Source organism: Lytechinus variegatus, chromosome 3 (genome assembly GCF_018143015.1).
Source record: "Lytechinus variegatus isolate NC3 chromosome 3, Lvar_3.0, whole genome shotgun sequence".
NCBI classification, from domain to species: Eukaryota; Metazoa; Echinodermata; class Echinoidea; order Temnopleuroida; family Toxopneustidae; genus Lytechinus; species Lytechinus variegatus.
This window is the reverse complement of record NC_054742.1, coordinates 18,903,383-18,921,657: the sequence shown is the minus strand read 5'-3', so window position 1 is coordinate 18,921,657 and position 18,275 is coordinate 18,903,383. Positions and strand designations below refer to the sequence as shown.

The 18,275-nt window shown below is 37.3% G+C and overlaps 2 protein-coding genes across 10 annotated transcripts in view; one reads left to right on the top strand and one right to left on the bottom strand.

The window, feature by feature from the left end:
- Nucleotides 1-6,107, bottom strand: part of LOC121410404 (protein polybromo-1-like) — a 51,659-nt gene extending 45,552 nt beyond the window's left edge. For 7 of the 9 annotated variants that reach the window (XM_041602465.1, XM_041602471.1, XM_041602473.1 and 4 more), the window contains exon 1: nt 6,027-6,107. The gene's annotated coding sequence lies outside the window, so the exon portion shown is untranslated. The remainder of the gene's footprint in view (nt 1-6,026) is intronic. The other 2 variants (XM_041602466.1, XM_041602467.1) reach the window with 2 other exon arrangements.
- Nucleotides 6,108-15,365: 9,258 nt separating this feature from the next.
- Nucleotides 15,366-18,275, top strand: part of LOC121410402 (leukotriene A-4 hydrolase-like) — a 29,102-nt gene continuing 26,192 nt past the window's right edge. The window contains exon 1 of the mRNA XM_041602463.1: nt 15,366-15,570. Within this exon, the coding sequence (XP_041458397.1) occupies nt 15,412-15,570 (159 nt within the window). The 5' untranslated portion in view covers nt 15,366-15,411. The remainder of the gene's footprint in view (nt 15,571-18,275) is intronic.

Genomic DNA, 18,275 nt, shown 5'->3' with positions numbered 1-18,275 from the left:
GACCTCGTCTATAAAGTAATCAAAATTGAAATAAATACCTGGATAATGATACTGTCAATTTTTTCTTCTTGTATATCTCCATATTATTTTCTTTTGTTTTTGTATTTCTTCCAATTCTTTGTAAACTAAAACAAACATGCACGAGGGCAACCATTGACTGTGCTGCACAGTGCACTACCACTGGCGCCGCCAGTGCAGCGCACTTGTTCACTGCTACCATCCTGCCTGTGGAGAATCTACAGGTAGGACTATGGACGGTATGCCAATGCTGTATTAAGCACACAAGTTTAAGACAATCATTACATATCATTTTCGTGACAAAAATTACCAACTTCCATACATTTGCAATTTATTTTTTATTAGTAACTTGGGAATGATTTTTGTATTCATTAGAGCGCTCAAAAACTTGAATTTGGGGCATGTTTTGTGTACGCCCTCTATTGGTGGAAAGTAATATGGCAAGAAAATTTTCATTTTTCAATCTCTACTTTTAATTAAGAAAAAATAATTTAAAGGATCAAATTTACTTAAGAGCAAAATTATATGATAAAAAGCTGTTATGGAAACAGTGTAAAAAAATCAAGCACTTGTCCCAACGAAAAAGAGAAAATAAGCCAAACATTGCCAACCTTATTTTGCCACACATGGAGATGTAACTGAGAACAAGGTTATATCATAACAAGGCCCATTTTAAAGGTCCATTTTTGATGCACGTGTACACGGCGTGTTTTTCGGTCGTGTACACGTTGTAAACAGAGCGAGTCTTTTCACAATATTTTTCTCATTTTTTTAATGAATTCTTATGTTCAAAAAATAACAACGAGAGCGTAGAAATGTCGGAAATGAAGTTTTATCTCATGTACATGATTTAGGGCTAGATCTTTTAGAAGGAAAGTAGAAATCTCGGGGGTGAAAGTTTCAGGTTTTGGCTTCCGTCGTGTGGGTCAATGAGAAAGAAGGCCTGGCTTCGTATGAGAGTAACCTTACGTTAGTAAATGATTTTTACTCTCTAGAAGCCGCCTGGCTAGAGTGGAGCTAGACAGCTGGCAGCCGTCTGTTTAGAGGAGTTAAAAAATTTTTTATTTCTCCTCGTACACAGACGGCTCGCTATCGTGCAGCCACCATTTGGGGACTTGCATTTGCAATGCAAAATCCCCCCTTCGGGGCTCTTCAATTTTTGTCTATAATGAATAAAAATTTTGAAAATTAACGCGACCAAAATGCAAATTAATATTCCCTTTTGGCATTAATTGCCAAAAAACGGAAGGCCATGTGTTTTATGTTGGGCCCGCAAATAGGCGGTATCGTTACATTTGCACGACAAGCACAGAAATACTTAATGGTATAAAACTTGAAATACATGTGCTACATGGGTATATTTGGTATCATATTAAAGGGAATCTTTATACCAATTACTTAAAAGAAAAAGAAATACTTGAGATTACTTCATTTACCAGTAATTAGCAATTATGTAACATCAATTGGCCATTTTTGCATGGTGGTAGACGAGGGGAGCATAAATTTTCATTTCATTAAGAAACTAAATGTGTATCACAGTACCTAAATATGTAATAGTTTTGGGGCTCACTGGCTTATTCTTCAATCATAAGTGGGTCAAATTTGAACTTTTAAGTTTAAAGGATACCTAATTCAGCTAATTAGTGTAATTAATTGATGTAAATCATGAAATTAACATGATTGAAATTGTGACTGTCTGATGTATAAGAAATAAGGAGAGATAATATATAGTTGTGGGTTAACCTTCAATAAAATTTAGAAGCTGCAAAAATTTCAAAAAGAAAAGCACAAACTAATTAAAGGCTTCAGAGATAAATCAATCTATTTTAATAATTATGACCACATGGTTTCAATATTGACAGCGTAGACTGATAGTGATAACTTTGATGTGTCTGAATCTTCAGATAATTCTGGTAACATAACATATAGCAAATACACCTTTTATGCAATTTTAATTAATGAAAACTTGTTTGTTGCAATACAGCCCTCATCTGATGCTATTTACTCTTTTTTCTTAATGTTACATCACACTGCGTCTATAAATCAGTAGATGACAAATATTTGGCTGGTACAAAAGTGTTCAGAGAATATTTTTCCAAATTATAAAAAAAAAACTAACCAAAAAAGTACTTGAGAATGAAACTGGTACAAAGATTAAACTATTACAGAGGCAAATGTACCCATAGAATATGTTCTGTGCATTGACATTCAATTGACCCAGTACCAAGAGACCATGTCCTGCAGAATGTTGCAACAAGAGGGTATATTTAAAATATAACACTTTAATAACATAATCAAAGTATTTTTGCCAGGTGTTTGGATTTATTCATATGTAACATTACATGTAGTTGTTTTGTTCACACTAAGTTTAAATAAGCTAAAGCAGTAATGAGAACTTTTCATTGTGCATTCACATTTTTCTTATATCTATATGTTAAACCTGACTCTCAGTTGTCAACCTGTGGTCCACCAGTCTTTGAGCCAAGAGGTGAAAAATCCCACGATTTGGTCAAATGAAATGTTTTATTCATAATAACCACAGTAAATATTACTGGTTAGTGTTTGCAAGTGTATTTATGCAACTAAAGGCAAGACTAATCAATATTTTATGGGTAAATCAAGCATTGATACATATTTACCCGAAAATTGTGATGTTAAATTTGGTCTTAAAAGATGATTGCGCCCAGTTATTTTGGTAGAGTTATCCCCAAGTTATATATCACTGGAAAGGTCTCACCCAAAAGAGTTGAAATATGCATGTTATTTCCCTATAGTGTAAAGTTTATCTGATTCCCAGATTTATTGGGAAGTATGTTTTTTCACAGTTTTCCACATATTTTGACCTTTAACTTTTTATGACATTACCCTATGCCTTTTCTGATTGCATTTTTGAATTCCTCAGATGATTTCCTTTCAGAGTATATATATACTTTTATGGGTATAGGATGTCAAACATAAGAAAAAAATACAATTGTATAAAATGGTGCGATATTGGAGGAAAATTGGAGTTGTAACGGAAATGGGCCCAACTCAAAACGCATGGCCGGAGAAAAATCAAGTTAAAAGGAACAAAAACAGTGACTTACCTCGGCTGTCGCGCAAGTTCACTTCCCCGTTTTATCTGATCTTAAAGGACAAGTCCACCCCAACAAAAACTTGATTTGAATAAAAAGAGAAAAATTCAACAAGCATAACACTGAAATTTTCATCAAAATCGGATGTAAAATAAAGTTATGACATTTTAAAGTTTCGCTTCATTTCACAAAACAGTTATTTACATGCACATCTCGGTGGGTATGCAAATGAGGGAACTGATGACATCACTCACTATTTCTTTTGTATTTTATTATATGAAATACGAAATATTTTGACATTCTCGTCATTGTCATGTGAAATGAAGTTTCATTCCTCCCTGAACATAATGGCCGATCGAGACTGGTACCAAGGCTGTTGCGCATGCGAATAGCCCCGGGCTCGATCGGCCATTTTGTTTTGAATTTTAAAGAAGGGGAGCTACCGCGACAGAACTTCTTCGTTTTTTTGAGGTTCCATTCTGTGCCTCGATGTCGGGAAACTGCCACTCGTTAGACCTTCATTCATATAATCGTGGTAAGTGCTTGATTTCTGTTATAAGTATATATTCGGAGAATTATTTTGACCATACTTCACGCTTCTCCGTGAGGTATGGTTAATTGCACGTACGATCCTGGGCTAGCGGGCGGGAGTTCCCTGCAGAGATGCCAAGTTCAAAGACCAGCTATGCATGAGATTTTCTGTGAATCTGAGTGAGATCACAGACATTGTGTACAAAGTATATGGAGATAGGCTGTGTTAATTGCGTGAGACAGAGATTTGAGGGGATGAACAAGAGTCCAAAATGCTTGAGTCTCACGCATAATGCGTGAGACTTTAATATATATAATAATTTCATAAGCCCTATCAAAATAATCAGAGATGCCAAGTTCAAAAAAATGTTATGCGCGAGATTTTCATGACTCGACGTTTCTGTGCGCGCGCAGCCAGTACTTACACTCGTACGTTGCGAAAAGGCGCGCGCGCATGAGATATGGGCTTCAAAACCATGCGATGCACGCATGCGATTCATCGTATCATCACGTACTAGCTGTGCGCGCGCTGACTGCACTCTCGATTCGTCTCGCGTGCCGGGCTAGATGCGAAGCGAAGGCGGTCGGTCAGTCGTATAATCTGGCGAATAATGCTACTTTTTCTCTTTTTTTTCTGTCGGGTCCCGATGCGTGAGATCGTGAGACGGACCCTGAATGCGCGAGTCTCACGCACAATGCGTGAGACTTGGACAGTCTTGGTAGCTCTGAATGTGAGCGCAAAGTGGGAGCTCAAAAAATTTGAAATTTTATGTGTTTTGTCCTGATTCAGTTGAACATTCTGGACAATATTTGTAAACCTGAAGAAGCTATAGGCCCCACAACGAACAATTGTGTACAACGGATAGCGGAGCGTGAACGTAGCGGTCGTGTACAGTTTTGCTTATTACATGACGTCATCCAGCCCCTGCCGAGAACCAATTTATGAATGAAAATATAGTAAGCATGCGCAGTGCAAGCCTTTTATTTCCCCACACAGAATTCCACCAAAACAAGTGTGCAATTCTCTATCACCTCGTACCAAAATCGACCTAGAATTTCACTTTCCCGTATTTTATATGAATTATGAAAGGTATTCTCGGAGGATCTATTTTCTCACCGATACTGCACAGGTAAGCAAATTTCGATTACTTCTTGCTTTTCCGTCAAAATCTTACGAATTAGCGTCTATATGCCATCGTGTTCGTTGGAATTTGTAGAGTCTATCGCAACGTGCACAAAGTCAAATGGCTTCCGGGTTTCGGAGCGTCGCCTGAATATGCATGAAATTGCAGAGTTTCGATAATTTTCGATCGATACCGGAGCGATCCGATCACGAACCAAAACTATTTACGGCGTACACAACGTGACCGGATATCGTTATCGCTATCGATACTTCCGCACGCAGTCCGAAGGAATTATTTTTGGGACCACGTGGTCATGACGTGATCTGCGCGATTGACCAATCAGCGGTCTTCGAATCGCTGTGCGGAGACGATCTATCCGTTGTACACAGTCTATGGACAATTGTTCGTTGTGCTATAGGCCCTATAACTAGATAATCATTGCAGAGCTACCAAGTCTCACGCATTGTGCGTGAGACTCACGCATTTAGGGTCCGTCTCACGATCTCACGCATGGCACCCATTTTTCTCACGCATCGGGACCCGACAGAAAAAAAGAGAGAAAAAGTAGCATTATTCGCCAGATTATACGACTGGCCGACCGCCTTCGCGTCTCGCTAGCCCGGCGCGGCACGCGAGACGAATCAAAAGTGCAGTCAGCGCACAGCTAGTACGTGATACGATGAATAGCGCGCGTGCATCGCATGGTTTTGAAGCCCATATCTCATGCGCGCGCGCGTTGCGCGCGCACCTTTTCGTAGCGTACGAGTGTAAGTACTGGCCGCGCGCACACAGAGACGTCGAGTCATGAAAATCTCACGCATTATATTTTTTTGAACTTGGCATCTCTGTCATTGATAATTATTGCGAGCGCGATGCGTGAGCAGGAATTTTTATAATGCATCCTTGCCTTGTCGAAAAGGGACCTGTTAAGCAGGGGCGGAAATCTCTCCCAAAAGGTAGGGGGATATGACAAGAGGACCCTGCTCTGTGGACCCTGCACGAACTTTGCTCGAGGTATGCTTAACCCAGCATACATTTTATAATGTGGGACTGTAGTGTAGTGTAGGCCTAAGCCTACGTCCTACGGTAAGCCCGCTACGCCTACGACGCATGTATTGTAAGCGGTCGCCTGTCGCCGATTCCCAAATAGCGTCTCTTAATCCGCTCATATTATATTCTCTCTTTACATTCATTATATACCGGTAGGCCTACACACTTTTCTATCAACTGTTTCATGTTTTTAAATTGTCTGTTGTAGTAATGGAACAAAAAGTATTACCTCTCTCTATCAAGTTTTGCCTCAGCTTTTCATCAAACAAAGAAAAATACAGACTGTGAACGCAGAGGGCGAACCGCGGAGCTGGAGGGGGTGAATGTAACCCAGGGGCGGATCCAGCCTCCGCCAATGGGGGGGGGGGGCGAAATTTTTTTCACCCATATTTTCCCCGATCGGCCACTCAAAGTTGATTTTTGTTTGTTTCTTTGAAGGGGTTGTCCAAGTGGCGTAACGAGCCAAAAATTTTGAGGGGGCTCGAAAGGCGTATCGCGTAAAATTAATAAGAAGCTACGAGAGAGCGAAGCGAGTGAGCAAAAGTTTTGACATTTTTAGTACAAAAATCCAAGTTTGTGATAGATTTTAACATAATATTTGGAAAATGATATTATATTTCACCCTTTTCCCTGTCCTTTTCTCTTTTTTTTGTGATGGCCGGTGATTTTTGCTTTTTGTTGGGGGGGGGGGGGCAAAATGCCCATGTCCTCACAGTAATGTCTTAGCTTTATTCTAAATGTATAATAATTTCATAAGCCCTATCAAAATAGTGTGAGCGCGAAGTGGGAGCTCAAAAAATTTAAAATTTTATGTGTTTTGTCCTGATTCAGTTGAACATTCTGGACAATATTTGTAAACCTGAAGAAGCTATATAACTAGATAATTACTGCGAGCGCGATGCGTGCCCAGGACCAAAATCCAATTGAAACCAGTTGGATTTCCAACTGGTTTCAATTGGTTTCAACTGGTTTCAATTGGTTTTAACTGGAATTTAACAATTTCCAGTTGAAACCAATTGAAACCAGTTGGGCAACTGGAAATCCTAACTGGAACCAGTTGGGCAACTGGAAATCCTAACTGGAACCAGTTGGGTAAATGGATATGACTTCCAACTGGAAATGATTTCTAACTGGAACCAGTTGGGTAACTGGAAATCCTAACTGGAACCAGTTGGGCAACTGGAAATCCTAACTGGAACCAGTTGGGTAACTGGAAATGACTTCCAACTGGAAATGATTTCTAACTGGAACCAGTTGGGTAAATGGATATGACTTCCAACTGGAAATGATTTCTAACTGGAACCAGTTGGGTAACTGGAAATCCTAACTGGAACCAGTTGGGCAACTGGAAATCCTAACTGGAACCAGTTGGGTAACTGGAAATGACTTCCAACTGGAAATGATTTCTAACTGGAACCAGTTGGGTAACTGGAAATCCTAACTGGAACCAGTTGGGTAACTGAATTCTAATTGGAACCAGTTGGGTAACTGGAAATCCTAACTGGATCCAGTTGGGTAACTGGAAATGATTTCCAATTGGTTTCCAATTGGAAATTTTCCAGTTACCCAACTGGATCCAATTGAAACCAGTTAATTTGCATATTTTCTGCCAGTGTGCACAGATTAATGTTTTATGAGATTCATCACAATTTACAATGTATCTATTTAATTTTTTTCAATTTGAAGTTCCACACTTTTTTCAGATAAGTGTTTCCAATACTTAGCAGTGAAAACCATGTTCATAAATATTATAGATTATAATTAAAACAGATTCAAAGATAATTAGTACACCACTAACTGTTACCAAATTACATGAAATAATAATACATATATTTGAAGAACTCCAATATGAATATATACCTATGAAAGTCTGTATTTTATCAATGCCCTTTACATTGGTATTAATAGACAAATTAAAACCGCTTCTGTGTTTGCATGAGCAATAGTTAGTGCAAATGCTAATTAATTTGTAACTAATTAAGTTCATTCCAACTGGAAGTTCCAATTGGATCCAATTGGAAACCAATTGGTTTCAACTGGTTCCAGTTGAAAACCAGTTGCCTCCAATTGGTTTCAACTGGAACCAATTGAAACCAGTTGCCTCCAATTGGATTCAACTGGTTTTAATAGGGAAATTGGAACAACTGGAACCAATTGAAAACCAATTGAAAACCAATTGAAACCAATAGCCAACTGGTTCCAGTTGCCCAATTGGTTTTAACTGGAACCAGTTGGCAACTGGTTTTCAATTGGAACCAGTTGTTCCAATTTCCCTATTGAAACCAGTTGGCCAACTGGTTTCAATTGGTTTTGCTCTAATTGGTTTCAACTGGATTTTGGTCCTGGGTGCGCAGGAATTTTTATAATGCATCCTGTCCTTGTCGAAAAGGGACCTGTTAAGCAGGGGCGGAAATCTCTCCCAAAATAGGGGGATATGACAAGAGGCTGGAAAATTTGACAAGCAAAAAAAAGGGTTATCATCGAAAAAGTGAGGTCATCTCGTCCTAAAATACATGTTTTATTTCGATTTTGAATGACTTTTTTTTCTTACCATCAAAAGACCACAAATAGTAGGGGGGACATTTGATATTGTGTCCCCCTGAGATTTCCGCCCATGCTGTTAAGGACGATTTGCAGTTAGCCATTAAAAGGATACATATTTCAATTATTAAATAATGCGAGCGTGAAGCGCGAGCTGAATTTTTTTTGACGTTCCGGCCTAAAAAATTAAAGTTCGATGCACTTTTTGTTATCATGAACGGTATAATCAACCAATTATCAAACAATCAAACAATTATTGATGGAGCGCGAAGCGAGAGCGGAAACAAAATGAGATTTAAACCTTAAAACGGGACACTCTTCATGTTTTGTAAATCATGAAAAAATGGGTATAACTTAGTATCTTCCTACATTAATAATGCGAGCGCAAAGGGTGAGCAGAAATGATTTGATATTCTGATCTGGAAATGGATATATAGGCTCATAATGATTGAAATAGAGAACAAGCTGCGTACAGGCGCGCCGGAACACATTTTTTTTTTTGGGGGGGGGGCAAAATCCCGAATGGGGCACAATATTTTTGACAGTGTGAGATACCGAAGCGATCGAGCGGGAGAGGCTGTGGGAACCCCCCCCCCCACGGTGAGGACTTTGTATAAAAATGGAGTATAAAAGCTGCGTTTCTAAGAGCATTCAAAAATAAATTTCTTAAATTGAGAATTAAACAGTCTTGGAGTTCTTTTTGCTCCTTCTGTTTCCTCCCTTCTGACCCAGACTGGTGTTTCTTCATGATCAGGGTCGCAGTTCTAGCAAATTACGAGCCTTATTGCAAACGAAATCGTTTCAAACCAATGTAATATAGGCCTTTTAAAGACTTTAAGATGACAAACATGACCGTACGCAGCTGGGGGCCGCCAATCGAGAGGGCAAAAATCACAAAATTCACCAAAAGTGTGCACGAAATCCTTCAATTTTATTCTAGAAAATTTTTAAGCTCCCCCATCACAAACCCCCTCGCTCTTAATTAAGTTTCTTCGAAAATTTAGGTCTTGCAGCCCAACCCACTCCCGGATTGTTTTTATTTTTGCAAACGTCCATGATTAAGAAAAGCTGGGATGAACCAGAGAACATAGCTGCCATCTCGATCTGATTAGTAACAGGTAATGGGAAAAAGTTTTGGAATCTAAAATACACAAGTGCTATATCATATGAGCTGAAATAGCATAAGACAAAACGCCTTCCAATCATGCCAATGAAAAGGAATAGAGGAAAATACGGGGCTGTGAAAATGTCTTAAGATTTTTTTTATAGTAGAGGAGTACTGTAACGCTTATTTTTTTCTTTTATATTCTATATTTACATTTTTATTCATATCTCGGATAATACGAGTCCGGTAAAGAAGACACTTTCACAGATGATTTTATTTTTTTTCATGTCTGAACATTATCTCAAGATGCTTTCGAGTGGGATTCACCATTTTCACAACTTATAAATTATAATCCTCTACACATGATTATTCTGCGTGTATAATTTTTTGATAACATGTCTATATTGAGTTGAAATGACCTTGGTATTTTCTTTAGGGCACTGACTTGTTATTAACTCAATTTATATTTAGTTGAAAAATGAAATAATTGAATCAAGTTTCTCGAGATGTTAAGGTTTCTGGGCAGCTATGACATAGATTCCATATGTTGCTCGAGTAACTAGTGTTCACGTGCGTTAGTGATATCGGGTCCAGTCTGAGCGTTTCTGGGCGACCGCGCGTTTGTTAGACGACACAGCCAGCATCATATAGAGTTATAAACCTAATCATTGGTGGACCACTATCAATTTGCCATTCGCTTTTAGTCTGAATTGTATTCATTAAAAGGTTAAACGTTATCACACTGTAATAAGATGGAAAAGGGGCTTATCAAAGATATGTTTCACAGAGAAACTGTTCGTCGAAAGACGCGATGCTTACTATGATAATGTATTTGCCCCGTCAGGCCGGGGCAAATTTTTTTTTCATTTTTGACAATGGAAATGACAATTTTCAGGCAGAAAAGTGCCTTCGTTTACTTTTGTTCTTAAAGGGGGGGGGGACAAAATTTCGTTTAGCCCCCCTGCCCCCCATCGCTTCCGGCGCCCTTGGCTGCGTATCTGAATGACCTGAATAAACATGCGTGCACGTGTTTCAGATTTCGACCTAGAATCTGGGCATTCTAAATACCTTTTTTTTTCATCATGAAAATCAATAAAGCGAGCGCGAAGCTCGAGCTTAAAATATTTGATGATCCAATCTGAAAACAGGGTCAATTTAAGCTCAGTGTATTTCAAGCACTTTATAGGAAAATCATGAGGTGGATATGGAACACAGTTAAAAAAGGATCTGATGTGTTTCATACGAGGCCTCCATCATCATCAAGCCTAATCGCTATTACGATGGCGGTCTCCTGCATTCATTTATAATCTTGTTTTGGAAAAAATATATAACACATCTTGCTGATATTCATTTACAATATTTATACTTTGCGACTATTTTCATTTTGTTATACTTATGTATTACCTTTGTATATATGTATATTGTAATTCTGATACTGATGTGAATGCAGAAATAAATCAAATCAAATCAAAATCAAATTATTATTACTTTGTGTTTTTTCTTAGGACAGGGACATATAAATCAAATCAAGTCAAAATCAAATTATTATTACTTTGAGTTTTTTCTTAGGACAGGGACATTCTAAGAACATTATGTCATCATATGTTTAAATGATGTTTAATAATTATGTTTAAATATATTAACAATCTGCTCCCTTCGTCCTTTGATAACACGTTCAAATTTAATAGTTCTGTCCATACTTACCCAACGCGCATATCCGGAAACTTTCATCTCTCTCCCCCCAGACTGTTAATTGCCTCTAAATCAATACGACACCATGGTCCTGACATTTGGAATGGTCTTCCAAACAATATTAAAACGTGTTCAACCATACTCATTAAAAGCCACTCTAAAGAAAACTATCATTCAATCTTATCAACCCCACCCTCCAAATTAAAACATTCACTCAAATATTCACATTCGCTATTTAATATTCTGATTTTACTCAACTGCTATACACAGCACCAGCACCTGCACTTGCAATGCACCCACTTGGTCAGTAAATATCAATCTTAGTCACGAATCTTTTATGAGGCCGCCATCAATTCAAGCCTAACTGCTCACGATGGCGGTCTCCTGCGTTCATTTATTACATTATATGCATATGTTTACATTTATAAAAGATTGATTTATACTCACATCCTTATTTGTATTTATTATGTAATATGACCACATTGTTTATATTATGAATTATTTTGTATTTTGTAATTATAAATAATTTTGTATTGTGTTTTTGAACGCAGAAATAAATGCAAACAAACAAACAATATGAAAATGATGATTATCTTCCTATTTCTCTTTCTAAGCGGGAGATGAAACTTGTCGATATTCCATTCTGAAAAAATGGGCAATTTTCTTTATTAAATTTATATCTTATTTATTAATTTAATAAGCCTAATGAGAGCGCATAATCTGTTCATTTATTATGGCCTGAAAATTTTAAGCCCTTTTGTAATTATAAAATAAGATGCATGAGTTATTATATTTTCAACAATCAATGCAAGCGCAAATTGCGAGCCGAAATTTTTGATAAACTGTCATGAAATGGGGATTTTTAGTAGTTTGTTATAGAATTAATATTGAGATATACATATCAAATCACCCATCAAAATGCGAGCGTGCAGCGCTATCTATTACATTTTGACAATTTGACCCGATTAGGGATATTTGAAAAATTTATGTAATACAGAAAAATAATAGTACCTGACAAATCAAATTTTGCGAGCAGGAAATGTTAATATTCAGAAGATAAAACACAAATTCTTACAGAGAGTTTTTAAAAATCATTGAATCTGTAAATGAAACCAAATAATGAAAGTTGAATATCCGAGCTGAAATATTTTTTACTACAAAATTTGATATTTAAGCTCCATATGAGCAAGATATAATGCGAGCGCGAAGCGCGAGCGAAAATTTTATACAGTGGCATGAAAGATTTTAAAAATCATTTTCCAAGTCTTCCCCTCATCTTATTTTATTCACTCGCCTTCCTCCTTTTATATTTCCCCTTCTTTTTTTCTCCTCTCTTTTCCCTTCTTTTTCTTTTTTTCCCTTTCTGTCCCCATGTTTGCTCCGCCAATAGGGGGCCGGAGGGGGCCGGAGGGGGGCGGGCCCGTCGTCCCCCTGGATCCGATGATGTAAACCGGCGGATTTGGAGATACAGATCCGTTCTATCATGGACATATTACGAAATAGGTCCATGGTTCTATTAACGGTTGTAAAAACAAAACAATTTACAATGATTATATTTTTCTGACGATATGGATCGAATAGACAGAACAAGTTATAACGATGACAAACATGAACATAGGGGGGGGGGGTTCGCCCCGTAATTATATCTAGCACAATTTTGAGCCTACCCCCATCAGAGAGCTAGATCGAGAGTATAGCAAAGAAATATAGCAGTTTTTTTTATATTGATAATAATAAAATCATATAACACTAACACAATTAAAGTGTCTAGCAAATATTTTTTTTCTCGCGTAGGCCTATATTATGTCTTACATACCCTGAAAAGCCACTTACATTGACGAGTGGATACCATATGCGCGACCCCTTAACAAGTATTGGCGTGTGAAACCCTACCTTTAACAAGTACTAAACAAAACGATACTCTTGGCAAATATTCCCTGAAATGAACCCCTAAACAAGTACAGGAATATCTTATTGTCATGTCACGGGTCATTCGGTCGTCGGTTTTACCAGTTACACATCAATTGGTTTAGTACGACCCCACCTTCCACACCTCGCGCAAATCGGACTCTACACACGTAGTGTTGGGGCAAAAAGGACATCCTTTGTAAAACTTTATATTTTATCATTCCCGCAAATTTGACCCTAAACACGCATAACTTTCCTAGCGAAACAGATGCCTTTTTTCATTATTTTTACGTTTTTGACACCCTTATCACGTTACGTACGTGCTCTATCTTGGAAAAGACATCCTTTTTACGTGTTTTTGGTCGCGCAAGGTATCCACTCGTCAATGTAAGTGCCCCCCGCGGGCTTACATATCTGTGCATCTATTTTGTTTTCGGAGTCTTGCATATTTTGTGCCTGACATACAACTTGTACACAATTAATGTAAGAACCCGGTGCTCTCCCCTTCATCTCCACTCGATCCTTTGTAAAAAGCGCTTAGAGACATGCAACTTTGCTTATGTATTTTGCGCTACACAAAAACGTTATTATATCTTGAGCCTTGATATTTTGTGACTTTTTTTGATATATTTTGTGTCTTTGCATATATTTTGCAATTTGCACGTGCCGAGCTTAATTACATTTTGTGACTTGCATAATTATATGCCTATGTAGATTTTATGTCTTAATTGAACCGATATTTTCATATACGTGGCATATATTTTTCTTCTGCTCAGTCAAAGTAAATTATGTTCTTTCCTTTTATAGATCTGCTGACTGGATATTTTGTTCATATTGATGCCTAAACAATAGCCCGGCGCATGTAGGCATTGGCTGTGGTTTAGAATCTATACCCCCTATACCACTCTGCCTCTAATAGGGGCCTTCAAATGGAAGGAAAGCAACGCTTTTTTAGCAGTGCTTTTAAAGGAGAATGAAACCTTTGGACCAAGATAGCTTGTGTGAAAGCAGAAAAATCAAAGAAACAGATCAACGAAAGTTTTAGAAAAATCGGATAAATAATGAGAAGGTTATGAGCATTTGAATATTGCGATCACTAATGCTATGGAGATCCTCACATTGGCAATGCAACAAAGATGTGTGATGTCACTCTTGAACAACTCTCCCCATTACTTAACGCTTGTGTATAGTTTTGGTAAATCCACCAAAATGCACCTATCACTATTCCAATTCATTGCTAGCTAATATGAATGGATATGCCCTATAACAGTTATGATGTGGAGGATATGAAATGAAAATGTGTTTTACAGGATAAATTTTGCAATTTTACATGGAAATTTAACTTGATCGGGTCACCCGATCAAATTAAAATATCTGTGCGTTTTTGTCTTTCAATTAAATCCTATTCCAAATCATGGAATGGGCTTAAACTTTCAAGATATGTTCTTTGTCTGTAACTTTTGGATATCTAATCACTAAATTTATAAAATAAGCGCTTGAATGCCCATTTTTTAAATTCAAAACAAGCATCGCCGAGAGAGGGCGCTATATATCCAAGATTTGAATATTTGAAATTTTCTCAGAGAAGTGCGGTTGGAAAAATATCTAACGGTCTCTACGCTTCAGAAAGACTGTCATATTAGATGATATTCGATTATCGATCACATTATATTGACCCTTTACCAAAGCTATACACAGGCTTTAAGTATATATTTCACTTAAATTGCCTCTTTTATTACATCTATCAGTAGAACATGTATTATTTCTATAGGAGGGCGTGTAATACAGATTTTTAAAGAATACATCATGGATAAAGAGTTTGTATCACCATATGAAAAAGCAAAAAGACACATTTTCAGGGTATTTTATAGTCCATCAAAGGGAAAGTTGTTCATGTGTGACATCACACATCCTTGTCGTGTTGCCAATGGGAGGATCTCCATAGCATTAGAGATTGCAATATTCAAATGCTCATAACTTTCTCATTATTTGTCCGATTTTTCTCAAACTTTCTTTGTTCTTATTCTTTGATTTTTCTGTTTCGACACAAGCCTACTTGTTCCAAAGGTTTCATTCCCCTTTAATGTTTCTTTTAATATCCCATTATGAAAATTGAAAGTTATTTTTTCTAAATGTAAAAAAAATGCCTGTTTTGGTATTTCTGTCATATGGGGCTCAAAGTTACGCATCAATTAAGATAAGCTACAAGACATCCTCATCATGTGATAGTGACTGTTTGATAATGCTTTATTTTTTTTAATTCGGGGGGGGGGGGGCGCGAGCCGGGCCGGATGCATGCCTTGCATGCTTGCGCGCTGGACAGCTGGAAATACATGTATGAATATGATCGGGTGTTGCGTTACTTAAAATGGCAGACAGTACGAAGGATCCAAATTCTGTTTCTAATATATCTGGTATCATAACCAAACACATTTCAATTGAATGGAATGTCAATTTCAAAGAGAAAGTGTTCACTGGGGATGTGAAGCTGACATTAGAAACATTGCAAGACGGAGTTGCAAATCTGGTAAGTAGACACGACTACGGTTTCTTCGGTCCCACATGACCGTTTTGATGCTGGCTATTTTGAATCAGCATTAAAATGGCCATAAAAAAGTAAACAAAGCAAAGGCCGATTTGTAAGAAAGTTCTGTTTCATTACTTCATTTATCATTCTTGTAGGCATATATTTTTGCTCACAACCAGGATAATTTCATTTTAATAATCATGACATAATAATGTACTAGCTTGAGGCGGCTTGAGCTGAGGACTTTTTTTTTTTTTTTAGATAAGATATTTATTTTGTCTTTCTGTCTGCACATAATTTTATCTTACAAGTGTGATTTCACATTCTACAAATGAAAATCAATTAACCATAAATCATTGTTACAGTAGAGAAAAAAAAGAAACACAGCAAATAACTAATTACCTATTGAGAGAAAGACAAGGAGAACCCACTCACACAACATGCGAGGTTAGTATAGTGACGTATTGTATTACCGGACACTATCATATTTCCGGACGCGCATATAACTGCGTAGGAAATCAATTTCGTACCGTAAGACTTCCGCAGTTCAATATCACAGATCAATTCAAAGAACGAGAATGCAAAAACAAGGTGAAAATATAATTTTTACCTTATTTTTCTCTAAAAATGACAAAAAATGCTTGAAATAACATATAACACAGTTTTGGCATTAACAATTGATCCCAATTGATCTATTTTCTGATGGAAATACGGACCTGATTTGCCGAATTTCAATCTCGTACGCTCCATCGATTAAATCGTCGACGGCTAGTTCTCAATGTACCGGGTATACCCCGGCCATGCGCGAGGTTTGCCGTGATGGAGAGCCGTCATGATCGACAGCGCATCGATAGAACTTGATGACCGAGTGTTACGATATGAACGAGCATTAACACTTGGAAGTGCAATATCGAACGCGCAATTAAAAAAAAGGAAATTAGTTAGCAAACGCAAATTTATAACAAAGATCTGCTCAGAATCGTTATAAGAAAGCATACAAAAACTTAGAATTTACTCATGAGATGATTAATCCCGAAAAAATCACACCAATTCTTTCTTACATCATTATAATCAAGAATATTTTTTACCCGTCCGGCGCGCGTCCGGAATTACAATATAATTTGTCACGCACGAAAATAATTGTTTTTCGCGGAGGGGTATGCGGCAAGTGCGGTGCAAAGAAAACGGTTGGAAAATATAAAATAATTTCATCATATTCATAATTTTCGGAATATTTGGAATAGCAAGTGATAATTTTTCTTGATTGTATTTCCTCTAGTTGTCATTTTTAAAGCACTGAAATGAAAGTGTCCGGCAATAGGATACACTGCCATAATACTAACCTCGCACAACGTATGTGGTTTCATAGTGGACTTCGACGTTTTCATTCATCACGCGAATGTGAGGGAATGAAAAACACCAAACATTTCAGTATTTCTCCACTTTGGAATTTTGTTTTAATGATTTAAGTTTGTTTTACAAATGAATTGGAAATTATTTATAAAAGTGTTTTTATCGCTTACCTCCAAGTCTCAACCAGGATAATCCGTTCGATCTGTCCTTAATACTGCGGTGGAAAGTACGCAAACAACAATCGAAAAGCAATTTTTCGTATCGAACATTCTCAATTCAAGTCGTCAGCGCATAATAGGAAATTGTACCAAAAATCAACAGGTTGCATCTCATGTATATACTTATTGGTAAAGTACGCCATCTTTTGACAAGATGATGATGAAAGTGGATTGAACGAGCAAGAAAATAATGCTGATCGCCTAGAATGCAGCTAGCTTGCAACACCGTAAACAAAGGTACGGTAGGCACTTAAGAACCAAGTTTGAAAGGACACTCGTAAAATTACGTCACTCTCGCGATGAATATTCATTAGATCGTGGTCGTGCGTGTTCAATACAAACTCTCTGCATGCATGCACTCAGTGTGTATTGAACACGCACGACCACGATCTAATGAATATTCATCGGCGAGAGTGACATAATTTTACGAGTATCCTTTCAAACTTGGTTCTTAAGTGCCTGCCGGCTTTGAAATAATATCGCACGCCCTCTTTAGGCAAAAGTTGATATCAACGCTGATCAAGAGGCATCTACGTGAAGATCACGAAAAATGCTCTTATTTTATTAAAAAAAACAGCAAAGAGAATTCAACAAACGATCCATATGGTTCGGTAAGTGTCATAGCATAAATATAATGCTTAGCTACGATGTAAAGTCATAGTTATTTTAGTAAAAAGGGTGTGAAAGATTCGCGTGCACCAGGTGCATATGAATCCTTCACACACGAGACGATTTGAAACCATGAGTGAGGAGAACCCTAACCCAGGCACTTGTTCACTGCTACCATCCTGCCTGTGGAGAATCTACAGGTAGGACTATGGTATGCCAATGCTGTATTGAGCACACACTTTAAAAATCATTAAAATTTCACTTTTGTGACCAAAATTACTAATTTCCATACAGTTGCAATTTATTTTTCATTAGTAACTTGGGAATAATTTTTGTATTCACCAAAGCGCTCAAAAATTTGAATTTTGGGCATATTTTGGTATACGCCCTCTATTGGTAGAAAGTAATATGGCAAGAAAATTTTCATTTTTCAATCTCTACTTTTAATAAAGAAAAAAATAATTTAGAAAATTAAATTCACATAAGAGTCAAGTTATATGATGAATAACTAATGAAAACTGACAG